This window comes from Schistocerca cancellata, chromosome 2 (genome assembly GCF_023864275.1).
Source record: "Schistocerca cancellata isolate TAMUIC-IGC-003103 chromosome 2, iqSchCanc2.1, whole genome shotgun sequence".
NCBI classification, from domain to species: Eukaryota; Metazoa; Arthropoda; class Insecta; order Orthoptera; family Acrididae; genus Schistocerca; species Schistocerca cancellata.
In genome coordinates, this window is record NC_064627.1 from 753,130,420 (window position 1) to 753,144,025 (window position 13,606).

Genomic DNA, 13,606 nt, shown 5'->3' on the forward strand with positions numbered 1-13,606 from the left:
CTCCAGAATCTACGTGAAGCATCAAGTTTTATTTACTGCAAAATTCTCAAATGCTTCTAAAATTTAGTGGATAACCATCATTTCTCAGGGATATAGTAAGTTATTTGTATCACCTATACAATTTTGTTCTTGTGGTATGACATCTTGAAACTGACCAACCCACTTATTTATTAAATGGAAATTTTAAGAGTCTTGCAATCCCCCCTCCCCACACACCCATTCCAGGTAAATTTATGTGGATAGCCTTGGTAGCCATCCTCTGAACTATAATCACAGTGAAAAATGGTTCACCAAGTACATCTCATTCTTCATTCTTGCACAGAATATACAGTAATAGTCGACTGAGACAGACGCAGCAACAGGCAAGTAACCACTTTTGAGACATTTATGAGCTCCTGACCAGGAGCAAATTTTATTACATCATCTGTGTGCTTTAATAGTTTAATTAATTGAGTTTCTGCATATAAATTTAATATCTAATAGCCAATGTTCTCGCATTTCCGTTTGCGTTGGAAAGTAAAACGATTTTGTGACATATTACAAGTATATAATCAGGCAAATTATTTAGTTTCACCGGAGTCCTTCAGTAGTTAGGTTTTTGAATACCTACGTATTACTAGTCACAGTTCGTGCGTTTTCATCAGGGTCTACAGTAGAGTCGCGCAGCACGTGCCGATAGTCCATTTATCTGCATTGTTTAGTTTTCCACGGTATTTAGTACGGGCAGGGACTGCGATTGTTGTGTACGGATGCGAGCCGAGTTGGTGACACTTTGCTCTAAACTTCAGGCTGTGATGGCTTTGGTTACACAGCTTGAGGCTGCAGTGGGTGGGCACCACTGTTGTGGGCCGGCCGTGAGGATTCAACGGATGTCCAGCACGTCCGAGTCATCCGATAGGTCCTCACCAGTAGCCAACACAGTTACTGCTCACACCGAGGCTGACCACTCACCTGTGGTCGAGTGGGAGGTCGCCCTGGGGCGAAGCAGGCGGCGAAAGACTTCCCAGGCAGCTGCACGTAAGGCTTCCCCGGTTTGTCTGACAAACAGGTTCCAGGTGCTGTCTGTGGCTGACACTGTTGCTGATCTAGATGCTGTCGCCTGTCCTGTTTCAGGGGAAACCACTCAGCATGCAAGATCCAGGCAGTCACAGAGGGTGGGATTATTGGTAGTTGGGAGCTCCAACATAAGGCGCGTTATGGGCACCCTTAGGAACTTAGCTGACAAGAAGGGTAAGAAAACAAATGTGCACTCTGTCTGCAGACCGGGTGGAGTCATTTCAGATGTGGAAAGGGCCCTCCTGGATGCCATGAAGAGCACAGTGTGCAGCCAACTGCAGGTGGTTGCTCACATCGGTACCAATGATGTGTGTCACTTTGGATCAGAAGAGATCATCTCTGGTTTCTAGGGGCTCACAGAAGTGGTAAAGGCTGCCAGTCTTGCTTGCAAGATGAAAGTATAGCTGACCATTTGCAGCATAGTTGACAAGACCGATTGCAGACCTCTGGTGCAGAGCTGAGTGGAGGGTCTGAATCAGAGGCTCAAGACAGTTCTGCGACCGTGTAGGCTGCAGATTCCTCGACTTGCGCCAAAGGGTGGTTGGCTTTCAGGTTCCGCTCAATAGGTCAGGTGTCCACTATACGCAGGAGGCAGCTACATGGATAGCAGGGGCTGTGTGGCGTCGACTGGGCGTTTTTTTAAGTTAGAGGGTCTCGGCAAAACACAAGAAGGGCTTCAGTCACAAAAGGTGCCGGCTGAACTCAGGAAGAATGTAGATACAGGAAACATTGGTATAATAGTTGTAAATTGTCGTAGCTGTGTTGGGAAAGTACCAGAGCTCCAAGTGCTAATAGAAAGCACTGAAGCTCAAATCGTTATAGGCACTGAAAGCTGGCTAAAGCTGGATATAAGCTAAGCTGAAATTTTTGTGAAGAACCTAACTGTGTTCCGAAAGGATAGACTAAACACAGTTGGCAGTGTCATGTTTGTTGCTGTTAGAAGTAGTTTAACTTGTCGCGAAATTGAAGTAGATACTTCCTGTGACTTAGTACGGGCAGAGGTCATTGTTGGCAACCGGAATAAAGTTATAATTGGATCCTTTTACCGACCTCCCAATTCTGATGATACAGTTGCTGAAAGGTTCAATGAAAACTTGAGTTTGATTTCAAACACGTACCTGACTCATACGATAATAGTTAGTGGTGACTTTAATTTACCCTCGAAATGTTGGTGAAAATACATTCTTAATTTCAGAGGTACACATAAAATATCATCCGAAATTGCGCTAAATGCATTCTCTGAAAATTATTTCGAGCAGTTAGTTCATGAGCCCATGCGAATAGTAAATGGTTGTGAAAACACACTTGACCTCTTAGCAACAAATAATCCTGAGTTAATAACAAGGATCAAAACCGATTCAGGCATTAGTAAACACAGGGCTGTCATAGCGAGACTGAATACTGTAATCCCCAAATCCTCAAAAAATAAGTGAAAAATATACCTATTCAAAAAAGCAGGTAAAACTTCACTTGATGCCTTCCTGCGAGACAATCTCTACTCACTCCAAATAAATAATATAAGTGTAGACCAGATGTGGCTTAAATTCAAAGAAATAGCAATTGAGAGATTTATACCAAATAAATTAACAAACGATGGAGCTGATCCTCCTTGGTACACAAAACGGGTTAGAACACTGTTGCAGAAACAACGAAACAAACATGCCAAATTTAAACAGACGTAAAATCCCCAAGAATGGTGATCTTTTCAAGAAGCTCGAAATTTAGTGCGGACTTCAATGCGAGATGCTTATAACCGTTTCCACAACGAAACTTTGTCTCGAAACCTCGCAGAAAATCCGAAGAGATTCTGGTCGAATGTGAAGTATGTTAGCGGCAAGAAACAATCAATGCCTTCTCTATGTGACAGCAATGGAGTTACTATCAAAGACAGTGCTGCCAAAGCAGAGTTACTAAACACAGCCTTCTGAAATGCCTTCACAAAAGAAGACGAACTAAATATTCCAGAATTCGAATCGAGAACAGCTGCCAACATGAGGAACGTAGAAGTAAATGTTCTCGGAGTAATGAAGCAACTTAAATCACTTAAAGCACGTCTTCTGGTCCAGACTGTAAACCAATTAGGTTCCTTTTAGAGTATGCTGATGCATTAGCTCTATACTTAACAATCATATACAACTGTTCGCTCAACGAAAGATCCGTACCCAAAGACTGGAAAGTTGCAGAGGTCACACCAATGTTCAAGAAAGGTAGTAGGAGTAATCCACTAAATTACAGGCCCATATCATAAACATCGATATGTAGCAGGATTTTGGAACATACATTGTGTTCAAACATTATGAATTACCTCGAAGAAAACGGTCTATTGACACACAGTCAACATGGGTTTGGAAAACATTATTCCTGTGAAACACAACTAGCTCTTTATTCACATGAAGTATTGAGTGCTATTGACAAGGGATTTCAGATTGATTCCGTATTTCTGGATTTCCGGAAGGCTTTTGACACTGTACTACCCAAGTGGCTTGTAGTGAAATTGCGTGCTTATGGAATATCGTATCAGTTATGTGACTGGATTTGTGATTTCCTATCAGAGAGGTCACAGTTCGTAGTAATTGACGGAAAGTCATTGAGTAAAACAGAAGTGATTTCTGGCGTTCCCCACAGTAGTATTATAGGCCCTTTGCTGTTCCTTATCTACATAAGCGATTTGGGAGACAATCTGAGCAGCTGTCTTCAGCTGCTTGCAGATGACGCTGTTGTTTATCGACTAATAAAGTCATCAGAAGATCAAAACAAACTGCAAAACAATTTAGGAAAGATATCTAAATGGTGCAAAAAGTGGCAGTTGACCCTAAATAACAAAAAGTGTGAGGTCATCCACGTGAGTGCTAAAAGGAACTCATTAAACTTCAGTTACATGATAAATCAGTCTAATCTAAAGGCCATACATTCAACTAAATACCTAGGTATTACAATTACGAACAACTTAAATTGGAAGGAACACACAGAAAATGTTGTGGGGAAGGCTAACAAAAGACTGGCAGGAAACTTAGAAAATGTAACAGGCCTACTAAGGAGACTGCCTACAATACACTTGTCCGTCCTCTTTTAGAATACTACTGTGCGGTGTGGGATCCTTACCAGGTAGGACTGGCGAAGTACATTGGAAAAGTTCAAAGAAAGGCAGCACATTTTGTATTATCGTGAAATATGGAAGAGAGAGTCACAGAAATGATACAAAATTTGGATTGGACATCATTAAAAGAAAGGCGTTTTTCGTTGCGACGGAATCTTCTCATTAAATTCCAATCACTAACTCTCTCCTCCGAATGCGAAAATATTTTGTTGACACCAACCTACATAGGGAGAAACGATCACCGTGATAAAATAAGGGAAATCAGAGCTCGTACGGAAAGATATAGGTGTTCATTCTTTCCGCGCACTATACGAGATTGGAATAATAGAGAATTGTGAAGGTGGTTTGATGAACCCTCTGCCAGGCACTTAAATGTGATTTGCAGAGTATCCATGTAGATGTAGAGTACAGCTTTAATGGAAGCTTACTGAAATGTATATGCAGCTGTGGAGTTTATCATTTTAATTAAGAACTAACATGATAGCAATACTACAAACAGTTTTTCGTTTTAAGTTAGTAATAGCCAACAAAGGGACGAGCACAGCAAAAATCAATAAAACGCTATAGACACTGTTATGAATATAATAGAGGGAAACATTCCACGTGGGAAAAGTATATCTAAAAACAAAGATGATGTAACTTACCAAACGAAAGCGTTGGTATATTGATAGACACACAAACAAACACAAACACACACACAAAATTCGAGCTTTCGCAACCTAAGGTTGCTTCATCAGGAAAGAGGGAAGGAGAGGGAAAGACGAAAGGATGTGGGTTTTAAGGGAGAGGGTAAGGAGTCATTCCAATCCCGGGAGTGGAAAGACTTACCTTAAAACACACACACACACACACACACACACACACACACACACACACACACACCCATCCGCACATATACAGACACAAGCAGACATGTGTAAAGGCAAAGAGTTTGGGCAGAGATGTCAGTCAAGCTGAGCCCAAGCGCCGTGCCGCTAACGAAGGGATTGCCTTTGGTGACATCTTTTGCAATAACGATTGTGCGAATCGACGGTATCTCATAAGGAAAGACAGAGCAGCAGATGCTGCAGAGGACTCTCCCTCGAGCGTTTCCGATGACTTCTTGAGCTCTTATTTGTCATGGCATTCATGCAGTCAAGAGTGCTGTCGATTGTTGCACACGAATGTGAAATACCTGCATTGTGCGTTTCCACAAAGTGATTTTTATGCCACAATGGCGATCGTCCTACAAGTTGTATCAGATGTGGAGGGCAGAGCGTAGCAGTTTCCGTGGTGTAGCGGTTATAACGTCTGCCTAACACGCAGAAGGTCCCAGGTTTGATTGTGGGCGGAAACACGTTTTCGTCGCACTCAGCAAGACATTTTCATTCATCAACATCTTTGCCTTTGTACTTCTGCCTCGACTGACATCTCTGCCCAAACTCTTTGCCTTTACATATGTCTGCTTGTGTCTGTATATGTGCGGATGGATATGTGTCCTTTTCTCCCCCTAAGGTAAGTCTTTCCGCTCCCGGGATTGGAATGACTCCTTACCCTCTCCCTTAAAACCCACATCCTTTCCTCTTTCCCTCTTCTTCCCTCTTTCCTGATGAAGCAACCTTAGGTTGCGAAAGCTCGAATTTTGTGTGTGTGTTTGTGTTTGTTTGTGTGTCTAACAACATACCAACACTTTCGTTTGGTAAGTTACATCATCTTTGTTTTTAGATATACTATAGACACTGTAGTATATATGGAATATAAATATATTGCATTCATCTGAACATGACTTTGTTAAATGTGTGTATCTGTGTACACACTGATTAAAAGTTGACATTTGCCACATGGCTTTACAGCAATACCACATCAGTTGCCAGCTGTGCCTTTATGTAATCTTTATTACCTCTGAGTTACTAAAGAACTGGGAATCTGCTTTTTAAATGTAACATCTGTAGGGAAATCCTCCTCCTCCACCAACAGAAAATGGTTTAACCTACTGTTGCCAGAAACAGTATAGTGGACTGTCAAATGTGCTCAATAGTGGATTACTTGTGAACAACACGCTACTTAAACATTGCAAGTACAATGGCACTTTCTGATTGTGCTCCAGCTGCAGTGGATTGTTCCTCATGTCATGCTGAAACCTTTGATGAGAGGAGCTGTATGAAGCATCAAGTAACAAAAATTTTATCAGGTTATACTTATCTCCACTACTTAGAAAGATTTTATAAATTCATTAAGACTGTACCTGTATATACTTCTTCTAAAACGTGAAAATACTTACGAATGTAAATTCCGACGAGTGCTTTGTTTCGATCTACCTTGCCATGACTTGCCACAGATGTATTATATGCTGGATCTTCACCCAGAACACCACCAATTGTATCAACATAGTCCAACAGTTGCTCCAAAAATACAAGTACATTGCTTGTTAATTCATGAACAGTACCATCCTTTGGCAACTGAGTGCTTGGCTCTGTCCTTACACTCTCTATGAAGTTTTCCAAAGCTTTAGCACCCTGAAACATATTTCCAGTTGATTTTGTATAATTAAAATTTTTATTTGCTAGGAATCATCAATATACATTCAGAAATGTGCATGACATAACATCTGTTCAATTTCACTGTTACCATAGTTTCAGTATGTCTATTAGTTGATCCTCATATGAGAATGTACACATAACCACGTGTGGTTACACATCCATGTTACCACCCTTCCTTGGCCAGTGCCTCTGCTACCAACACTAAATCAACTGGTCTTCTGTATGAATTAATGACCAATCAAGTTGACAACACTGGTCCGGAAGCCACCAGACCACAACTGAATTCTGCCTCCACTTCCGCAGGGCACCCAAGCAAGACACCAGCTCTCCTGCACCTTTGCTATGCTCAGTAGGGGGCTGGCTGTCGATGAACAAGGGATGGGACTTTGCTAAAGCCTGCGCACGCCAGTGCCTACCAGCATTGCCATAATGTCATTACTCTGCTCTCGTGAACTGAACTTTGCTATATTCCTGTACTGTTTTAGCTATGCTACTTCAGACTTATAAATGTAAATGCTGCCTGGGTTGTAACATGAAGTTTGTGTTGTCATTAAACCATTTAAGTGTTGGGCTTACTCTTTGTTTGGTTTGACACAAGTGGTGACAAAGATTTCTGTACTATCTTGGGTCTCAAGTGCTTTGTTGGAGGTTGTACTCCAAGACCAGCTCAAACAGCAATTGAAGGGCCAACAATGCTTTGAAAAACAGCAGCAAGAAAACAAGTAATGTTGAAAAAGGTGCTGTTAGGACTACTAACCAAACAGTAAAAGCAGCCCGTCTTTCACAATTTCCAGTATATGACAGATCTGCCAAACACTGGGAGGAACACGAAAAGAGGACACGACATCACTTCGCAGCATTCAAGTTCAACAGATGATGGTTCCATAGAAGTTCTTCTCCAGCTGTGAATTAAACCACCACATGTATCACCTATTATGTAAGTCAGCTCCACTTTGGAACCCACATCACTATCATTCGATGAAATGTGTCACTTACTAACAACTTACCATCACTGCCGTTCCCATGTGATATCCTCGAGAGTATAGTTATATCAGTCTAAGAAGCAGCCTAAGCACTGACTGTGCTTGGGAACCAGAATTACAGAGCCTTAGTAGGAAGTGCAGACTTGTCACTACAAGCTATAAAGAGTCATACACAGATACCTTGATCAGGGATGCAATAATTTGTTCAGCTCCAAAAAAAGAGGTTCACCAAAAGGCACTACAATTTGATGCCCCATTTTCAAAGAGGTTCTAACATTTGCTCAGCCATTTGAAGTGTCACGAGTGCTGGCCACCAGTTTAAGAGTCCTGGACAGACATACTCATAGTACACAATGACCAAAGCAAGGTGTACATAGCAGCAGTGAGGCATAAACATAAACATACCTCAGCACAACCCCATCAACAGCGGACTCAAGTGAAATCTGCCATCCAATGACCACTTCCATCTTGCCCCTCATTTTTCATAAAACCTAACGTTGACTGTCCAAATTGTTGGTCTTATTACAATAAATGTAAAAAGTGAAGACTCATAGTGGAAATAAGTATATCTATGTCAGTTTATGCCACAAAGCAACATGAACAACCAATGGACTTAAAGATTATTAGCCCAGCAGGCAGAATCTTCTGTAACCCTGGTATCCGAACAAATACCATTCATGGAACTAGAAGAAGTACACAAAGTGTTTCCTGGCTTTTTTCACCAGGTCTAAGCACAGTTAAAGATTTCACTGCTCAAATCACTCTAAAGCCGACAGCATAGCTGTGTTTCTTTGGGGCATGACCTATCCCATAAGCACTATGCGAACAAGTCAAGGACGAACCTGAGAGATTAATACAGCTGGGAGTGACAGAACCAATTATGTCTATCTGATGGGCAACACCACTGGTGGTGATAAAAAACCGTATGGCAAACTATGCGTCTGCTGCAATTCCAAAGTGACAGAAAACTCTCAAACAGTAATCGATACATACCCTATTCCTCATCCAGAATAGCAAAACTGACAGGGGGTGTCAGTATTTTTCTGAAGTGAACCTCTCAGGTGCATATTTGCAACTTCCACTCAGTAAAGCTTCTCAACAACTGCTAGTGGTCAACAGATCCTATGGACCGTACAAATGCAAAGAAATAGTTTTCAGCGTGGCAAGCACCCGTTGCACTTTTCCAGCATTTTTAGAGCAGCTCACGCAAAATATTCCATGTTGCATCAAGTACCGGATTGTATTGTGATCATGTGTTCAACCATAGATGAACATTTCCAAACCTCACGAATCTTTTTCAGACTCTCTAGAATGCAAGTGTGAAGTGTAATTTAGAAAAATCAAATTTTTTCCGTCCTCTATTAAGTAATTGCTCCATTCGGAATTCAGCCAATGGACAGCTACATCACAGCTATCAATGCACTACCACAGCCCTCAAATATAAAGGAACTCCAGCCTGTTATGGTCAAAATTACTTACTATAAAAAATTCATTCCACATGCAGCTAAAATTGCATATCCATTACGTCAGTTAGATAAAAAAGGTATGTTATTTGTCTGGTCATCTGGTGTGAACACCCATTGCAAACCTTGATAAACAAACAGTCTCCGTTCAGCTCCATGCCTGGCCACCTATAAACCACAGAAACGGCTGGCAGTAGCTAGTGATGCATTGCAATATGGGCTTGGAGCAGTATTCGTCCTCTGAAATTCAGATGGTTTGCAGCAGCTGACAGCATTCACCTCTAAAATGCTACACACTGCAGAGTCAAACTATCTGCAAATAGAAAAGGAGGCCTTAGCCATAATATATGTAACAAAATTTTCATGTTTTCTTAATGTGGCATGAAATGTCACCTCATCACTGACCACAAACTGCTAATTTCATTATTTAGCCCTTCTGTGCAGTTTCTGGATAAAACAGCCCACAGATCTACAATGTTAGGCCCCATTTCTCAGCCACTAAAATTGCAAAATTCAATTTTGAAAAACAGCACAGCATGTCAATATAGATTCCATATCTGATGATCTGATGGGTCCGGATGCAAGCTTCAACCAAGACAGAATTCTCCGTTTTTATCTAGATGTGGATGGTCAATAAGCATTACATGCCTTCCTAATTACATGCTCATGCATCGCCAATGCCATTGGTGCTGACCATGTTTTCCAACAAGTGGCCTGTGGGGGTGCCCTGAACAACTAAATCAGTTACTTCACTTGCACATCTACGTATGTCATTTTTATTGGTTAATTTCCTGGTCACTCATTCAAATGATGTTGGCATTTCACTAGAAACTGTGGAAACTTTAGAAGAAACATTAAGTAACTCAGTTGCATGAACTGTGGTTTGAACAATGATGAACCTTGCAAATATGACATTTGAATTACATTGCATGCAGTCGAAATGAGTGAAGGAAGGAGAAAACCCTTAAGACTAAGCAGTGTGCAAACTGACTTCATTTCATAAAATTTGAACGTGAATTGTTTACACAGAAGAAAGATTGTCATGAAGATGCACAAACATGCAACTCGCAAAATTGTGAAAGAAAAACTTAAAAGATTTCAAACTGCACATGAGAGTCAATGCACTGTTACCGAGGGAGATCTACAAGACTGGGAGCTCTGAACTGCAAATGAGATGAACATTAGTGATTTCCATGTTTCTTCAACCTTGTTAACTGGATTCACAAAATTATATGGAAAAGGAAGTTACGAAATTATGAAGTTTACTTCAAGCAAACATGTACAGGACATGTTATTAATAGGTAATACTACAGAGAAATTAGAAGCTCATGTAAAGACAAAGCATCTTGCTAGCCCCTAAAATGCTGTGTATAAAGCTGATCAGTCAGATTTTATGCAAACCACACTTTATCATTTCAAATGAAAAAAGGCAGAGTCACATGTGTAGTTGATATTTTCTATGACACATTTGTATACAACACACTTGTAATCAACATGGCAAAATCTGTGAAAATGGGACAGTATAATTTTCAATATTACATCCGAAAAATCTTTTCAGTTGCAGGAAATAGATCACTGCTTTTGTTGGATTCTTGGTCTGGACATAATGACACCTCTGTCCTTAGGAAAATGATAAAAAGACTGTTGATATAATTTGGATTCCCCCTGGAATGAATAGTGTCAGTCCACCTCTCCAGATAAAGAAATTTTTGCGAGAGTGTAAAGCATTTTTCAGAAAACTGTAGAACAAAATAATTTCTGATGTGGACCATTCCCTTGTCGGAGCAGATCCCGACACCCTGGATGTGGGGGAAACTCAGCAGTACACAGCATGGTAGTCTCACAGCTGCTGACTAATAGTCACCTCCCCAAGGGAGGAGGACTGTGGTGACACACCCATATTACATCTCTTCACTGGCCAGTGCCTCTGCAACTGTCACCAAACCAGCTGGTCATTTTCTACCATGCAGAGTAAGGACCAACTGAGTGGTCATTACTGATCTGGGAACCAGCAAACCAGCACTTGATGCCACATCCACTGCCATGGGGTACGCACACAAGCAACTGCTACCAGCTTGCCCGTGCCTTCACTAGGCTCAGTACAGGGCTGACTACAGCAGGTGGCACCACCAACCCAGGGATGGGCTCTCACTAAGGCCTGCACAACCCAGCAGTTACCACCTTTCACTGAGACTTTCATTGAGACACCAACTGTGCACATATAACCTGGAGCAAATACCACTTAATTAACTTTTGCTTGCATAGTTATAATCATTACTAGTACTCTGCTCTTGTTAAATGAATTTTGCAATACTCTTGGACTTAGTTTTTGGCTGTGCTGTTTTGGACTCTCACGTGTAAATGCATGGGCTGTATCAAGAAGTTGTGTCATCATTAAACTGTTTAAATGTTGAGTGTACTCTTCTCACATGCTTGGTTAGCATAATATGCATATTTGATTTATTTTTTGATCTTCTCAATGTATTAGATATTATTCACTTCACATATAATACAGTTGTTTCACTTACAGCAACAATTATAGAATACACAGAAGAAGAGCAATTGAAACCAAAGTTTAACAATGTTTGAATATTAATTAATCAAATTCATAAAAATACAATGAGAGTAAGCATTGAGGAGGAGTTCACGGTGTAGGGATTATTGAGAAAATGACATACAATTTAATAAAGATGGGAAAGGAATTAATAAGCAAGAGAAGAAATCTGTCATCATTTTGGACAAGATATTCTATTCCAGATACTACTTCAGTTGATTTATTAATTACTTCAATGAAACCATATTGTTTTATGTAAATTTTAAAAGGAAGAAACACCAAGAACTTCAGGGCTAGAAACTGACAGTTTCCTTCTTGCATTCTTTATGAATAAACATTTTACTTCTCATGCTGGAAATGGCAGTTCTGTTATTGCACAGTAGTTTAAGGTCAAATAAAGCATCATTTGAAAATATAACACATCCAATCATAGAAAGTACACTGACAGCTTTCAGTTCAGATTGATACAACACACAGTTCTGAGCCATACTCAAGTTTTTCTTATGATTAACTTTTACCTTCTGTCAGATTACTCAAAGAAATACATATTACTAGCTTACACGACCATGGACAATGTTGCAGCCAGTATCTTGATTTTGTATTACTATCAAGTATTTTCAGACCAGTTCCACCTTCTGTCTTAATGTCAGAAAATAGGAAGGCCAATGTTGCTCAGTGATTCGAGGACAAATATGCCAAACATAAACAAAAATATATGCCATGATTTAAAAGTCACACTACACACAACTGTTACTATTACAAACATCCCACACACTGGCAGTCTGCATTATGTTCTCTCTCTCTCTCTCTCTCTCTCTCTCTCTCTCTCTCTCACACACACACACACACACACACACACACACACACACCTATTCAGCATGTTTTTTACCAGGTATTTTTCCTAAATGATTCGTTGGAGGACAATTTCATTCCGCGATCCTCAACGGCACACTGTAACATCACACTTCTACACCTTGAATCATTTCATTTCTGTCTTTCCCTTCGTCCACATTTTAGACCCTCGTAACTGTGCTCTAAAGATCTTTTCAGTAATCTTTTTCTGGTCTCAATGTTTATATTTTTATATGTTAGACATTGTTGCTTTTTATAGAACGACCTGTAGCCTTGTGCAATTCTCGAGTCTTTACATCTTACTTCTTTATCAGTTCCACTTTCGACGCACCAAATTTCAGCCTTATCATCTTGTGTTTCTTGTGTCCAAATTTAATATTTAATCTTCCAGAATGTCTGCTTATTGCACACACCATTACATTAGTTTTCTTTTTGTTTATGTGTCAACTGTAGCCACCAGCTAACACAGGTTAGCAGTAGACAACAAAATTACACGCCTTAACATAAACTTTGTGCTACATATATGTGCCATTATTAAAACCTTTCCTTTAGGACAAAAAGACCTATTTTGAAATTAAGGTGAAATACAGAAATTAAGCTATATTTGCATGAGTCAACTAGTGTATAAAATCAACTACAAACATAACAGTAAAGGACAAACATTTAAGACACAAACCAAAATATAGGCCTCGATGTAAATTTCATACTATTATTACAAGTGAACTTGTTTTCAGAGTGTATCAGTCATATCTACTTGAAACAATTATAGAAAGGATTGACTGCTACTCACTGAAAGATGACATGTTGAATTGTAGACAGACAACGACAAGACTGTTACACGTTGCGAACTTCAGGCGTGCCTGATTAGCCAGAGATAATGGTATAGCAGTCGTGTGTGAGATGTGTGCTGACTTGTGTGAATGTGTTTCTCTTTTCTGATAAAGGCTTAGGCTGAAAGCTTAATGTGTAACAGTCTTTTTGTTGTGCCTGTCTTGAAGGTGAACAATCTATCCTTTCCATAACTGTTGAAATTCCCACCTGGACTTTCCATTATTTTATGTCTGCTTGAAATATGCTAAACA

At 40.2% G+C, this 13,606-nt stretch overlaps 1 protein-coding gene across 2 annotated transcripts in view; it reads right to left on the reverse strand.

Moving 5' to 3' along the window:
* Positions 1-13,606, reverse strand: part of LOC126162569 (exocyst complex component 7) — a 113,466-nt gene that overhangs the window by 13,776 nt on the left and 86,084 nt on the right. For both annotated transcript variants that reach the window (XM_049919160.1, XM_049919159.1), the window contains exon 10: positions 6,414-6,648. In XM_049919160.1, the coding sequence (XP_049775117.1) occupies positions 6,414-6,648 (235 nt within the window). The remainder of the gene's footprint in view (positions 1-6,413; positions 6,649-13,606) is intronic.